Source organism: Eriocheir sinensis, chromosome 39 (assembly GCF_024679095.1).
Source record: "Eriocheir sinensis breed Jianghai 21 chromosome 39, ASM2467909v1, whole genome shotgun sequence".
NCBI classification, from domain to species: domain Eukaryota; kingdom Metazoa; phylum Arthropoda; class Malacostraca; order Decapoda; family Varunidae; genus Eriocheir; species Eriocheir sinensis.
This window is the reverse complement of record NC_066547.1, coordinates 10,455,137-10,470,578: the sequence shown is the minus strand read 5'-3', so window position 1 is coordinate 10,470,578 and position 15,442 is coordinate 10,455,137. Positions and strand designations below refer to the sequence as shown.

At 43.4% G+C, this 15,442-nt stretch overlaps 1 protein-coding gene and 1 long non-coding RNA gene across 2 annotated transcripts in view; one reads left to right on the top strand and one right to left on the bottom strand.

Annotated features, from left to right (window-relative positions):
• The window catches only part of LOC127008972 (cell adhesion molecule Dscam2-like), a 121,076-nt gene extending 116,676 nt beyond the window's left edge, over positions 1 to 4,400 (bottom strand). Inside the window, exon 1 of the mRNA XM_050881524.1 lies at positions 1,363 to 4,400. Coding sequence (XP_050737481.1) covers positions 1,363 to 4,391 — 3,029 coding nt within the window. The 5' untranslated portion in view covers positions 4,392 to 4,400. The remainder of the gene's footprint in view (positions 1 to 1,362) is intronic.
• The window catches only part of LOC127008975 (uncharacterized), a 100,497-nt gene that overhangs the window by 37,048 nt on the left and 48,007 nt on the right, over positions 1 to 15,442 (top strand). The window contains exon 2 of the long non-coding RNA XR_007761494.1: positions 8,615 to 8,794. This is a non-coding gene — a long non-coding RNA (uncharacterized LOC127008975). The remainder of the gene's footprint in view (positions 1 to 8,614; positions 8,795 to 15,442) is intronic.

Genomic DNA, 15,442 nt, shown 5'->3' with positions numbered 1-15,442 from the left:
TTAGGTGGTTTTTCTTTCTCTTCCTTCATCTCGGTCTGTATGTGTTCTGTTATAGTGTATTAGCTCTCTCTCTCTCTCTCTCTCTCTCTCTCTCTCTCTCTCTCTCTCTCTCTCTCTCTCTCTCACATTCCTTTCTCTCTCTCTCTCTCTCTCTCTCTCTCTCTATTCCTCAGGTTATTTTTATCTTTTTTTTTTTTTTTCTTTTTCTTTCACACATTCTATTGCCATATTGTCTTCGTCCTCTACTTCCTCCTCCTTCTCCTCCTCCTACTCCTCCTCCTCCTCCTGGTCGTCGTAATCAGTGTTAGTCGTCCCTACTGGCACAAAAGGATTCCCCAGTCATCTACTTTTTTTCTTTCCTTTTATTCCTTCCTTCCTTCCTTTCCTTTCTCTGTTTTTCTCTTCCTTCGTTCCATTCCTTCTTATTGGCCTCATCTCTTCCGTTTTTTCTATCCTTCTTTCCTTCCTTCTTTCTTTCCCTCATTCTATTTTACTTTTTTCTTTCGTTTTATTCCTTCCTTCCCTCTGTTTTCTCTTCCTTCGTTCCATTCCTTCTTATTGTCTTCCTCTTTTCCTTCTTTCTTTCCGTCCTTCCTTCCTTCCTTCTTTTCCTCCTTCCTTATTTCTTTTCCTACCTTTGCCTTACCTCTCTCCTTTCTTCTCTCCTTTCCTCCTCCTTTCCTCTGACGGTCCCTATACTGGACAACGATATCTCCGTAATCTCTCCACTTATGTCTGCACTTTTCTCCTCCTCCTCCTCCTCCTCCTCTTCCTCTTCCTCTTCCTCTTCCTCCTCCTCTTCCTCCTCCTTGTCTCCCCTTCGCCTTCTTTTCCCTGTCTCTGCATTTTTTCTTATCGCTCTGCCATTTCATGTTACTCTTCTTTTGTATTGGCATCTGTGTGTGTGTGTGTGTGTGTGTGTGTGTGTGTGTGTGTGTGTGTGTGTGTGTGTTTCTTTCTCTTGTTTGTGTCGTCGTTTTTTATATATTGATGCAAGCAGTATTGATATTTTTTTTTCTGCATTATCTCTCCTCCTCCTCCTCCTCCTCCTTCTTTTCCTTCTTTTTTCTTATTCTGTTTTGGTCCGTCAATCACCGCTTTAATTTTTAGGTTCTTTCTTTTAAATATTCACGTTTCTCCAGTCAAGAACCAAGAGGTATTAAGAAATGATAGTGAACAGGAAAAGGAAAGACAGTTTACATCCACTTACTCCTCCTAATACACCATCAGTTAGTCTGTCCTCCCTTTCCTTCACAATGTCAAAGAGAAGTAAAAATAAAATAAAACAAGAAAAATACAACTAAAACCGCGTTCCTCCTCGTAATCCTTGTCCAGTTTTGTGATTCATGTTGTGGTACTCACCTGAGGGAAGGGTCCAGGTAGTCGACTCTCCAGGTATGATTAGACCGATGCTGGAGGGGCCCTTGAGCGGCGGCGGCGGAGGAGGAGGAGGAGGGCGGGGGAGAGATAGAAGAGAAAGGGGAGGGAGAGGGGGAGGAAGACGGAGACGAAGAGGAAGAGGGAGACTGGGAGGAGGCTGACGATGGAAAAGTAATAGCAAATATGGAAGGCGAAGGAGAGGGAGAGGGGGAGGAGGAGGGGAAGGTAGAGGGATATTCAGAAGGTGAAATATATGGAAAGGAGGAGGAAGAGGGGATAGGAGAGGGAAAAGGAGAGGAGAGATGAGGTCTTTGAGAAGTGGAATAAGATGGTTGGACGCTAAAAAGAGTTGGCTCGGGAGAGAAATGAGAGGGCTGAGTGGGATGGGAAGCTGCGTGAGTGTGATGAAAGCTTGTGTGAGAGGGCTGTGGGCTGGGTTGCGGAAAGGCCTGAGTGGGGAACCGGTAAGTGGGTCGAGTGGGCTGAGTCGTAGTGGTGGTGGTGGTGGTCTTAGTCAGCTGGCGCGTGGGTGAGTGGGTTTGTTGAGTGGGACTGTGAGTGGTGGTGGTGGTGGTTGTGGTTGTGGTTGTGCGTCTGGATGGGATATTTTGTGAGATTTGTTTCACTTTAGGTCTTGTTCCTGTTCTTCCTCTTTGTCGTTTGCGTGTGTTCTCATTTTTATCTTTCTTGTCTTCCTTTTTATTCTTCCTCTTCTTCCCGTCGCTCCTTTTCTCCTCCTCTTCGTTGTCCTTCTCTTTCTTATTTTTCCTTTGTTCTCTTTCATCCTTCCATCTTTTTTGTGTCTCCCCAAATTTTCTTCGCGTGTAAACTTTATCTTGTTTTTCTTCCTTTTTATCGTACTTATCTCTTATACCTTTCTTCTTTTCTCCTTCGTCCTTGATTCTTTTCGATTCTCCCCATTTACTCTTCTTCGCTTCTTTGTCTTTTTCCTTGTCATCTATCTTCCTATCTTTATCTTGCATCCTTTTCTTCTCCTCCTTTTCATCCTTCTTGCTCTTCGATTTCATTCCCCATTCATCCTTTTCTTGCTTATCTTTCTCCTTGTTCTCCTTCCTGCCGCCTTCCCCAGTCATCCCTTTCTTCTCGTCTCTTTCATTCTTTCTCTTCGCCTGCCGTGTTTTGTCTGTTTTCTTTTCTCCCTCCATTCTCCGGGCGCTTTTATCTCTGTTATTCTTGTCTTCCCTCCGTTTAGAGTCCTTGCATTTAGATTGTCCTTTTTCTTCTTTTTCTTTATATGTTCTTCCCCTTTCTTCTTTTTCCTTACCCGTTTTCCCTTCCTTGTTCTTCTTGCTGTCTTTGGAATGACTCGATTTTTCCTCTTTGCATAATTTCGTATCCTTCAGATTGTCTTTTCTTGTGTCTTTGTCTTTCTTGCGTTTGTTGTCTTCTTCCTTTTCTTGTTTTTTGTCTTTCTCTGTTTTTTGCTTTTCCTGTTTCCATTTTGTGTCTTCGTTTTTCTTTTCATAATCCTTGTAATCTTTGTCCTTTTTTTCATTTGTTTTCCTAGTGTCTTTATCCTCTTTTTCATGTTTCAAGTGTTTCTTTTTGTCCTCCTTTTTGTCTTTCCTCTTTTTGCTCTCGGTACGAGACTTTTTATCCTTCTTTTCCTTACTTCTGTTTCTTTTCTCCTTTCGTGCGTCATCCTTTATGTTTTCTCTTCTTTTGTCTTCATCGTTCTTATAACCTTCATCTCTTCTCGTATTTGTCTTCCTGTCCTTACACTCGATTTCTCTTCTCTCTTCTTTCGATAGTTTTCTTCCTCTCCTCTCCTCGTCTTTCTCCTTTTCTTTCTCTTTACATGATTTGTTTTTGTCATCTGCTTTCTCACTTTTCTCTTTATAAGTTTTCCTTGTGGGGTCTTTTATTTTCGAATTTTCCTCTTTCCTCTCTCTTCTTTTTTCCTCGACGGATTTTCTCTCATCTTTCTCTTCGCGCCGCTTGTCATTTTTATCTTCTCTCCACTTGTTTTTCTTTGTCCTCTCGGCTTTCGCGTCTTTTTCCCCGTTCTTTCTGCCTTTCTCTCCCTTTTCCTCCTCTTTTTCCTCTGCCTGGTCTTTCCTCCACCTCTGGCTCGGTTTTTCTCGCTCCGTAATTGTTTTCTCGTATTTTGTTTTCCTTCCATGTTTATTTCCGAAGCTGCTCTCCTCTCTGTTTTTACCGCTTCTACTCCATTTTTCCCTTTCGTCGTTCTTTCTCTCCGGCATTTTGTCCGCCACCCGACTCTTCGCTCTTCCAAAATACGCATCTTTTTCACCTTTTTCCATCTCCCGTTCTCTTTTCCCGTCCGTTTTTGCACTCTTCCACGTCCTCGTCCTTTTCCTGTCTCCTTCTCCTTTTTCCTGTGTTTCCGTTCGTTTCTCGTCTCCCTTTATCTTCACTCTCTTTGTCCCCTTCGCTCCCCTCTTCCTGCGAGTTGCTTCTCCTTCTGCTTCGTTACTCTGCGATGGTAGGAAGGGGAAGGACGAACGGGGGAGATAGGCGGGAGGGTGATAAAGGTGAGGAGAAATAGGACGGTGTTTTGAGAGGTGGAGAGCAAACGAAGGCATGTGGAGGCGTGCAGAGAGCGAGTGGAGAGGTGGAGATGAGTGAAGATCAGGAGAAGATGGAGAAGTGTGAGGTATAACTGAATCATCGCTGACTAAGGAGGGATGGTCTGAGGAGGAGGAGGAGGAGGAAGAGGAGGAGGTGGAGGAGGATGGGGACGAAACAGCGCTTGGAAGAGAGGTAACATGGGGATCGGTGGAGAAAGAAGAAGAAAAAGAGAAAGAGGAAGAAGAGGAAGAGGAGGAGGAGGAAAACGTCGCATATACTTCTGGCATCTCCCTTGACGCTTCTCCTCCACACACGAGTCGGAGAAAAGCACCCTCCTCCTCCTCCTCCTCCTCCTCCTCCTCCACTTTTGAGAGGGAAGGCGAGGGATGAGACGGCGGAGGCGGTGAAGGAGGTGAAGGAGGAAGCAGGTCAGGGGAGGACGAAGGCGCCGCTATCATCTCCTTCGGCAAACCTGTTGAGGGAGAGAGAGAGATGCGAATAAGTAACGAGGCATCAGGAGGGGAGAAAGTTAGTTATTATTGTTATTGTTACTACTACTACTACTACTACTACTACCACTACTACTACTACTACTACTACTACTACCACTACTACTACTACTACTACTAGTACTACTGTTGCTGCTATTATTACTTTTTATTAATATTTTTGGTGACTTCATTCCTGTACGATCCTTTCTTCATACTTAATTTTCCTCCTCCTCCTCCTCCTCCTCTTCTTCTTCTTCTTCTTCTTCTTCTTCTTCTTCTTCTTCTTCTTCTTCTTCTTCTTCTTCTTCTTCTTCTTCTTCTTCTTCTTCTTCTTCTTCTTCTTCTTCTTCTTCTTCTTCTTCTTCTTCTTCTTCTTCTTCTTCTTCTTCTTCTTCTTCTTCTTCTTCTTCTTCCTCCTCCTCCTCCTCCTCCTCCTCCTCCTCCCGCTCCTTCGCCTTTAATAACAGTCCTTAGCGCCTCTTGAACGCGGCTTAATTAAGAAACCTCTTCCGGTCTCTATTAATGTTTTACTGATGGCCATTGTGCGCGTTCCTTCACTCACTTCCTTTCCTTCTTTTCCTGCTTCCGTCATCTTCTCTTTTTCTTGTCTTGTCATTTTTATTCACTTTTTGTTTGTCCACATTTCTCAAACTTATTTTTTGTTTCCTTCCTCTTTCTCCTCTTCCTCCTCCTCCTCATCATCATCTTGCCTTATCTTCTCTTTTTTTTGTTTGTTTTTATTCTCTTCTTTTTGTTTTCATTTCATCCATATCTATTTTTTTTTATTATTGTTTTTATTCTGATTCTTCCTCGTCTCCTCTTTCTCCTCACCATTTTCATCATCATCCTCTCTCACTTAACTACTTCCTCTGCCCCCCTGAAGTCTACCCTGCTTGGCCTTCTCTTTCTTCTTCCTCCTCCTCCTTTCCTTCCTCCGTTTTCTCCTTATCTTACATCACCAGTCGGACATCACCAGCACCCACCCTCCTTATTTTCCTCCCTCTCTCTCTTAACAACTTTCCAATCTCCCTTTCCTTCCTTTCTTTCCCTCCCTTCCATTCAGGCGCTTAACTTTATACCACCTCTTTCATCTTACATCATTTGCACTCTCTTCCCTCCTCCTACCCATTCTTCCGTCCCTTCTCCCTTCCCTTCTTTTTCTCTTTTCCATCCCTCTCCCTTCCTTCCCTTAGTTCCTTCTCCCTCTTAACCCCGTACTCTTTTCCAATCCTACATCCTTTACGTTCTCTTCCATCCTCCTTCCTATCCCTCAATCCCTCCTTACCCCTTTCTTTCCCTCCCTTATTTTCCTCCCTTATTTCCATCCCTCCCTTCCTTCCTCTCTTTTAACCTTGTCCCCCTCTCCTCCTACATCCATCTTTACCCTTTTCTTTCCTTCCCCTTCTTCCCTTCCTGTTAACCTTCTCCCCCTCTCCTCCTACATCCTTAACTCTCTTCTCCCTCCTCCCTCCCATCCTTCCATCCCTCCACACCCCTTTCTTTCCTTCCCTTTCTTCCCTTCCTTTCCCTAATTCACTTCCTTCTCTCTCTTAACCTTGTACCCATTTCCCTTTCCTACATACTTTACTCTCTTCCCTCCTCCCTTCCATCCTTCCCTTCCTCCATTCCCCTTCCCTCCCATCCCTTCCTCCATTCCCCTTCCCTCCCATCCCTTCCTCCATTCCCCTTCCTTCCCATCCCTTCCTCCATTCCCCTTCCCTTCCATCCCTTCCAATCCTCCTCCCTCCAATCCTTCCGCCCCTCCTCCTCCTTCCTTCGCTTACTTTCTGATTCCTTGCTGGGAGAAGATTTCCCTTTGAGGCGGGGCAAGAAAGGGTCTTTTGTAGTCTCGAGATGTGGAGTTTTCGGGAAGAATATCTCGGTGGCCCGGAGCAGGTGGAGAAGTGGAGGAGGTGGAGGAGGAGGGATAGTAGAGGGGGAGGAGGTAACTGGCAGTGGAGGCAAAGCATGATAAGGAAATAGTAAAGGAAAAGAGGAGGAAGGGGAGAAGAAAGTGGAGGAGGAGGAGGAGGAGGAGGAGGAAGAGGAGGAGGAGGAGACAAAAAAAAAAAAAATGAACAATGCAAAAGTTAAGAATCTAAAAAAAAAACCACGATTTTCAATACGAAAGAGAGAGAGAGAGAGAGAGAGAGAGAGAGAGAGAGAGAGAGAGAGAGAGAGAGAGAGAGAGAGAGAGAGAGAGAGAGAGCGGTGTTTCTTTTTATCAAACAGCAAGAGGGGCGCGCAGACAGACAAGCCTTCGGGGACAGATATCAGATAGCGGCGACCACCACCACTTATCTGACAGCCAGGGAGATAAGGAGGAGTAGGAGGAGGAGGAGGAGGAGGAGGAGGAGGAAATAGACGAGGAATAGTTTATGAACGTAGCAGGAAACCAATTACATTTCTTTCACGTCTTCTTCCTTCTTCCTTCCCCTCCTTCTCCTCCTCTTCCTTCTACTCCTCTTCTTTCTCCTCTTTCTCTATCTCCTTCTCATCATTATCATCGTCCTCCTTTTCATCCTACTTTTCTTTCTTATCTTCCTTTTGCAATATCGGAACTGAGAGAGAGAGAGAGAGAGAGAGAGAGAGAGAGAGAGAGAGAGAGAGAGAGAGAGAGAGAGAGAGAGAGAGAGAGAGAGAGAGAAATATAGGTGATGAAAGAAAGCGAAAATACTGAAAGAAAAAAAGTAGATATGTAGAAAGAAGAAAATGAGAAAAATATAGAAGATCCAGAGGAAAGGTTGAGGTGAAAGGGAGGGAAGGAGGTAATGTTGAGAGGAGGGAGGGAGGGAGGGAGAGACTTGCCTCGAGGGAGAACTGAGGTTTTTGAGAATATTGGCCTTGTGTAAGATGTCCTCCTCCTCCTCCTCCTCCTCCTCCTCCTCCTCCTCCTCCTCCTCCTGTTCTTTGTCCTTCTCCTCTTCCTCCTCTCCCTTCCCCACCTTTTCGTGTCTTCCTGCAACCTCTCTTTCCAACATTTCTCCCTTAATTTCTTCCTTCCTTCCTGTCTTTCTTTTATTTATTTTTATTTCGTCTCGTCTTCATTTTTTTTCGTTGAACTTTTTATTATTTTTTTGTGATATTTTTAGGTTGTCTTTAATATCTTTCCTTCACATCTAGTTTTTTTTTTAGTGTTTTTACCATGTTTTTTTTGTTGTCAGTAATTCATATTTTTTTCTTTTCCTAGTTTTTACCGCATCCCTTTTGCTGAAATCTTACTCCTTCGCTTTTCTACCTCTCCTCCTCCTCCTCCTCCTCCTCCTCCTCCTCCGCCGCCGCCGCCGCCGTCTCCTCCTCCTCCTTATTTTACTGCATTGTCTACGATTTATTTGCTTTCTAAACATTTTATTTGTAATGCATTTTTGTTGCAAAGAATGTGTGTGTGTGTGTGTGTGTGTGTGTGTGTGTGTGTGTGTGTGTTGAGAGAGAGAGAGAGAGAGAGAGAGAGAGAGAGAGAGAGAGAGAGAGAGAGAGAGAGAGAGAGAGAGAGAGAGAGAGAGAACGCGAGAGACAGAGAACGCGAGAGACAGAGAAGGCAAGAGACTGAAAAAGCGAGACAGTGAGAGGGTTGAGACTGACAGGTATAGAGAGAAAGATAAAAGAATAGATACGAGGTGGGTAGATAGCGGAGGAGTAGAGAAATAAAGGTCGCACACACTGTATCTGATGGAGGCTTGGGTGATGGGGGTGGGGATGGGGGAAGGGGGAGAGGGATGCAAGAGCTGGGGTAAGAGGGGACGGGGGAGTGGTGAGGAGGGGGGGCATTGGGATCGGTGGGGGGGCATCATCAAGCCAGAGCCGCAGAGTACAGAATGTCACAGTATTATTATCATCCCAGTGTTATATTTTAGCTTTATTTTCCGCGTTTTACACCGCCCTCCCTCACAGATGACGCTTTTATGAATACTAGAATACAGTCGTTTTAATATCGCGGAAAATGAGGCGACTGAGTTATTATTTCTATTATTTGTATTTTATTTTTCTACCTCGTCACATGAAAGTGTTGGGGGGAAATTGCAGCTAAAATCTTTGGTTGTACTTTTTATTTTTTTATTTGGGGGAGGTGTGTGAATTTCTGTTCTTATATGTGTTGAAATGTGTGCGCTCCATACTAGTTCTGTTTCTCTCTTTGTTTTCTCTGTCCCTGCTTTCCTTTAATATTCGTGTTCTATCTATCTTCTGTCCAGAGTCCACGAGGAAGAGAAGAGCAATCCCCGGCCGACCAAAGCGAACAGAAGAGAACCGCAGGAAATATTTAAGAACAGGACGAACGCAAAACACTACCCAGAAATATTGGCGCGAGAGGAGGAGAAAGAATACAAGGATTAGCAATGAAACCAAGAAGTGAAAAGAAGGGAAAGACAAAGGTATGCAAATGTCATATACTTTTTTTTTCTTGTATAAACTTGAAACTCCCTTAATATGTTTCTAAAGACTTATCTTCTGCATGTATTTCTACCAGGTCTTCTTGATACTTTTATTACTTTTGATGGGGTGAAGGCAGAAGGAAGACATGAGACAGGAGAGAGTAAAGTGTAGGAGAAAATAAGGAAAGAACTACATGAAAAGGAAAGCAGGATATGAGAGTATGGGAATGGATTACTGTGAGAGAGAGAGAGAGAGAGAGAGAGAGAGAGAGAGAGAGAGAGAGAGAGAGAGAGAGAGAGAGAGAGAGAGAGAGAGAGAGAGAGAGAGATGGCAAGAAAAGGAGAGTAACGTTATGGAGGAGAAAATGGAGAAGAGGATAAGGGATGCAGAGGAGTAAACGGAAGAAGAATAGAAGGATGTAGACTGGAAATGAAGGAGTGAAATGAGTTTAGATAGATGGGTAGATAGATAGATGGATAGTTTGGTAGGTTACGTTATGGACAAAGAGGAGAGAAGGTGAATATAGAGTGGTAAGAAGGAGGATGTATAGAAGGATGTAGGGAGGAAATGAAGTTAAGAGAAGGATTTACATGGAGACAGATAGATAGAGAGGTAGATAGATAGAGACGAAATGACGCACTAGAGGCAATCATTTCCCTCTCCATAACATTTATACCGACAGATTTTTCCCTTTTTCCCTTTGTCCCTCCCCCGTTGTGTTTCCGCTGCCCGCTGCCGAGAGTGAATCTTTTAGTGGGTCTATTCTGCGTGTGTTTGTGTGTGTTTTGCCTGTGTTTGATTTGTCTCCGCCGCACGCTTTATTCACGACCGATCAGCCATTCCTGGGAGCGTCCGTCCGTGTGTGTGTGTGTGTGTGTGTGTGTGTGTGTGTGTGTGTGTGTGTGTGCTGCTAAGGGGTTCGATTTTATTTTCTTCAGTCTCCGTTTTCTGTTTTTTTCTTTTGTTTTGAATTTTTTTGTCTTATTTTCCGTTTTTTTTTAGTCAACTTTAATACGTATTTATTAGTTTATTTTTTCTTCCGTGTATATTTGATTATGCATATTTTTGTTTTGTTTCATGTGTCTTTATTTTTTGTTTCCTATTTTTCTTCTTGTCTTTATTTTGCCCGCGTTGTTTATCTTTTCTATTTTTGGTCATGATTTTCTTTCACGGTTTTATGTTTCTTTTGTCATTTCTTTTTTTTGCTCTCCTGTCTCTTTTTTTTCATATCGATGTGCACGTGCTAGTTTTTCCTTTGTTTGCTTGGTTTTTATTCAGATTTTTGGTGGAATTTTGCTTCATTTATTTGGTTAAGTTTCTTCTTCTTTGTTCCTATGTCTCGTCCTTTATATTACTGCCTTTCTCTCCCATATATCAATTGCACCGATGTTCCTGAATGTGTCCCGCGCTATTTCCTTAATATATTGCTTAATTATTCAACGACTGTTTATCAATTCATGTCCAGTAATTCGTTTCAGTACCCTTTGATGTGTATATTCATCAGTGTTTATTTTGTCTCTACCCGGAACAGATTTCAGGAGCATATAATTCGCGCGAGACAAGTTTCAACAATAATATTCCCAAGTGGATTTTTTTGGTAATCCATTCTCCGACTTATGATTTGTCATTCTCTATGTGTCCTGTTCATGTCGAAACATGTTGCTCATAAGCTACGCCCTCCTGTGAATGTTAAATGGAGAGGGAGTCGTGTTTTCTCCTTTTCCTCTTCTTCGTCCTTTTCCTCTTCCTCCTCTGCCACCTTCTCCTCCTTTACCCATTCACCTCCCGAGACGGTCCTCCTTCCCTTTACCTGTCCTCCCTCCCTCCCTTTCCTGTCCCTTCCCTTCCCTCTCGTACACATTTATGTCTTTCCTTCCCTCCACTTCTATCATGTCCTATCCCTCAGGCTTTTCTCTCATCCCCCACCCACCAGTCTCTCTCTCTCTCTCTCTCTCTCTCTCTCTCTCTCTCTCTCTCGCTCTCGCTCTCGGTGTCTCGCTATTCTATTTTTTTCCTCGTTTCACATATGGGTAATATATATTTCTCTTCCCTCCCTACCTCCGCCTCTCTCTTCTCTCCCCTTTCCTTCCCTCGCATCTCACCACGGTAGATTGGTTTCCTGTTTATTTTTTCTCCTCCTCCTCCTCCTCCTCCTCCCTCTTCTCGTCTCCCATGTGGCTTGTTTCCTCCTTCCTCTCTCCCCTTTGAGAATCTTCTTCGATATATTCCTCCCCTTTTCTGTCCTCTTCCATCCTCGAGACAACTCAGAAGCTTTTTTTTTTTGTTTTTTTGTCTCCTCTCGTGCCTCAGTTTTTCTTTCCTTTCCCTCTCTGAGCTACCTTTCCTACCTGAAATTCTACCTGTCTGCCTTTCTTTCGAGTCCTTTCTTTGAGACATCCCTTGAAACCTTGCCTTATATATTTTTTTCCTTTTCCTTCCTGTCTTTCTTTTTCTCTCTTGCCTTACTTGTCACCAAAAATACTTAATAGTCGTAGTCCGTAATCTTTTCGCTCGTTTTCTATTCATTATCTATCCTAACTAAACTCAAGGTAAACTCAACCTAACCAAAATATAATCTTACGTAACATAACTTGACATCATCCATTATAATCCCAGCCCCTGACACCCAGTCCAATTCTACCTTGTCCTAACTTACCTTGCTCTATATCCTATCCTGCAGAGCACTAACCCAATTTAACTATGCTAAAAGAAATCCATCCAGACCACAGCCAATCTATCCTAACCAAACCTAACATGACGAAACTAAGTCAAACCAGAGCAAAACCTAACCTTACCTAACCTAACCTGACCTGACCCTTGGAAGCTTCGAGTCTCTCCCCTCCCAAAGAAAGAATCACCCGAAGTCTGTCCACCGACGTGCCTTGGCCTGGGAATGGTAAGACGATGCGGCCCTCAGGTTCTCATATTCCTCCCCAGGGGAAAGACGGGTCAGAGGGAATGTAAGAGGTATAATGTGGAGGGAAAAGGGAGAGAGGTGAGGTCTTAGATGGTGCAGGAATGGAGAAGGAAAAGGTCAGAGGAGAGAAAAAAAACACATGAAAATAGAGACGAGCTAGAGAATGATACAGTTGGGATGGGCTGGGTTGAGAAACGAGAAAGAAAAGAGTAGGAAATGTTAGGAGTTCTAGAGATTAGGAGATTAGGAGATTAGGAAGAAGGCATGGGCAGAGAAATAGGAAAAAAAAAAATGAGCTGGAGGGTGATATAATGATGCTACTTGGAATGCGGAACGACAAAGGGATAATAGGAAAGGAAGGAAGAAAGTTATGAAGTTTTAGAAATTTGGAAACTGGGAATAATGTCTGAACAGGGAAAAGTAATAAAGGGAAGGGGTGATGGTTGTTAGAGGAAAACGTGTGTGGAAAGAAGAACGAGAAAGGGATGATTGGAGGAAAAGGGGAAGATTGTGGAGCTCTGGAGGTTGGAGATACTGGAAGCAGGCCTGGTGAGGAGAAATAGGGAGAAAGGGGACTGGTAAACGGCACTGTAGAACTTGGGTAGAGTGGAACTGAAAAGGACAGATGTAAAATGGTGAAGCATTGATAGAGATAGTGGAATCTGTTGTGTTGTGAAAAGCTTAAGAATATAAGATGATAGTAGAAATATGAAAAATTGGGATAAATATGGGACGGGAAGGGAATGACGGGAAGTGAAAGAGATGAGGTTTTAATTGTTGGGGGGACTTGAGAAAAAGGAAAACAATTTGGCAGAGGACACTGTGGAACTTGAATAGAGGGAAAAACGGGGGAAGAGAGTTTGATAAAGAGGAGTGAAAAAAAATGCTATGGTCTATTTGTGATGGGGGAAGACTAGGCACAGGAGTAGAAAAGGGAAAGAAAAATTGGTATACGGCACGACGAAGCTGGCCAGAATAAGAAACAAGAAAGGGAAACTACAACCCCGGTGAGTGTCTGGGGAGGGAAGGAAGGTTGGCAGTGGGACGCAGAGAGCCTATAATGTGGTGTATGGGCCGGGGAGGCGTAATGCGAGGAAACTGCGGCTGAGAAACGAGAGAAAGGGGGAAAGACAGTGGTGTGAGTCCCTTACAGGGAAGGAGCCAATAGGAGGAAGGAGATGACAGAGATATCAGAGAGAGAGAGAGAGAGAGAGAGAGAGAGAGAGAGAGAGAGAGAGAGAGAGAGAGAGAGAGAGAGAGAGAGAGAGAGAGAGAGAGAGAGAGAGAGAGAGAGAGAGAGTATAAATTGAAGGGAAAAAAAGGAAAAAAAAAAGGTACAAGGGAAAGTAGAGGTCTAGAAGAATGGAGAAGGGACAAAAGAAAATGAGAAGAATAAATACTTGAGAGAGAGAGAGAGAGAGAGAGAGAGAGAGAGAGAGAGAGAGAGAGAGAGAGAGAGAGAGAGAGAGAGAGAGAGAGAGAGAGAGAGAGAAAGGGTGTTCTGAATGATGGAGGAAGGGATGGAACGAGGCGTAAGGGAGGAAAAATGGGAGAACAAGTAGAATTGATGAAATGGAGGAGGGAGAGAGAGTGCGAGAACGAGGAGGAAATCTGTGAAAAAAAAAATGTCGGAATGGAATAAGGGAATGAGAGAGAGAGAGAGAGAGAGAGAGAGAGAGAGAGAGAGAGAGAGAAGAGAAGAGAAGAGAAAGAAAAAGATGATCTGGAGAAGACAAGGACAAGAAATATGGATGGATATGTGAAGGAGGGAAGAGAGAAAGAGGAATAAAAAAGAATAAATAAGGAACGAAAGGTGATGAGAAGCTTGAAATGAAGAACAGGACAAAGGAGAATAAAATAAACGAGGAGGTGAAAGAAAGTCCAGAGTAAAAGGGAAGAAGAGAAGGAGAGAGGTGGAAGTGAAGAAACGAAGAAAGAGAAGAGGAAAGAGAATATGGAAGTAGTGATAGAGGAAGGGTATGAAGGACGAACACGGTGCAAAGGACATAGAGGAAAAAATGGAAAGAAGAATAAACGAAGAAGTGTACAAGATGAGAGAAGGAAGAAAAAAAAACAAAGGCAAGACAAATAAAATAAAGGAGGAAGAAAGGAAGGCATAATTGGAGGGAGTAGTCGAAACCAAAAAGAAGGAAAAAATAAAAAAGGAAGAAGTAAAATAAGGAAAGGAAAGGAGAATGAATTGAAAGAAGAAGGAGAGGAGGAGGGGCGGAGAGGATAGAAGGAAGAATTGAAGGAAGGAAATGAGGGAAAGAAAAGAAAATAGAGGAAGAAAGAATCAAAGGTTACAGGGAAGAAAGAAGTAAGGAAAAAAAGAAAAAATTGGAGGCAGGAGAAGAGGTAAAGTATAGGAAAAATCAAGAGAAATAGGAGGAATTAACGAATTGAAAGGAAGGAAAAGAAGGAGAGGAAAGGAAAGGAGGGAGGATCGAAGAGGAGAATGGAAGGAAAGGAAAGGAAAGGAGGAAGGATCAAAGGGAAGAGGAGGAGAGGAAAGTGGATGGAATGGAAGATGAGAAAGGAGGAAAAGATTGAAAAAAATAATGCGTCAAAAGAAAAGGGATAGGAAAGGAAAGGAAAGGAAAGGAAAGGAAAGGGGAGGCAAATGGATCGAAGGGAAAAAGGGATGGTAAGGACAGGAAAGGAGAAATGATCGAGGGGAAAGGAGGAACGGAAAAAAAAAGAGAACTTGAAAGAAAGGAAAGGAAAGGAAAGGGGAGGCAAATGGATCGAAGGGAAAAAGGGATGGTAAGGACAGAAAAGGAGGAATGATCGAGGGGAAAGAGAGGAAAGGAAAAAAAAGTTGAATCGAAGGGCAGAAGGGAAGGATAGGATAAAGGATCAACAGAAGCCAGGAAGGAAGGAAGGAAGGAGGGAAGGAGGGTGGGAGGTCACGTGGAATAATCCGCCGCAGCATCACTACAGCCAATCACCGTCCACCAATTTCCTCCTCGGCCTCATCACCGTCCAATAACAACTTCCCCTCAAACTTGGGCGCCGACTCGACAAAAACACTTGCTGAGGCGGGACAAAATTACCCTCCGACCAGACGCGCCTCGCCTCGCGCGCCCTCAACTTCGACCCTTTTTTCCGGCCGTCTTTTGCGCTCCCAAGATTAGTGGAGGTCCTTTTTTTTCTTTTTCGTCCGCTTCATGTTATCCTCGTCCTCAGTCACTGTGGTCCTGTGTGCATGCTTTCCCAGCCTCTTCAGTCATGCAATTCGTATACTTTTCATCGGTTTTGCTAGTTTGTATGTTTATTTTCATGCCTTTTGAGAGTTTTTGAAGGATTATATGTTCATTTTCGTGCATTTTAATCTTCTGTAAGCTTCCCTGTGCATTTTCTTACCTTTTCATCGGTTTTGTAAGCTTGTTTGTGTAATTTCTTGCCTTTTCATCGGGTTTGTACTCTTAACTTTGCCGTTTCTTTCCTTTTCGTCTGTTTTCTAAGTTCGTCTCCTAGCCATTTCATAGGTTTCTGTAAGCTTTTATATCCTTTTCTTGCCTTTTAATCTGTTTTGCTACCATATATCTGCACTTTTTTTTTTTTTTAGTTTTTGGTTCAGTTCTGAAGTGTTTTTATCGGCGGCTCAGTCTTTACGAGCAAGGCAGGAATGTTAGTGGTCTCAGACGCCTACGTGGCTTATTGGAGAGCGCGTCTTGCTTCCTGCGAATCAGATAGACTTGTTCGTAGTCAGCCAGGCAGCTTTTCA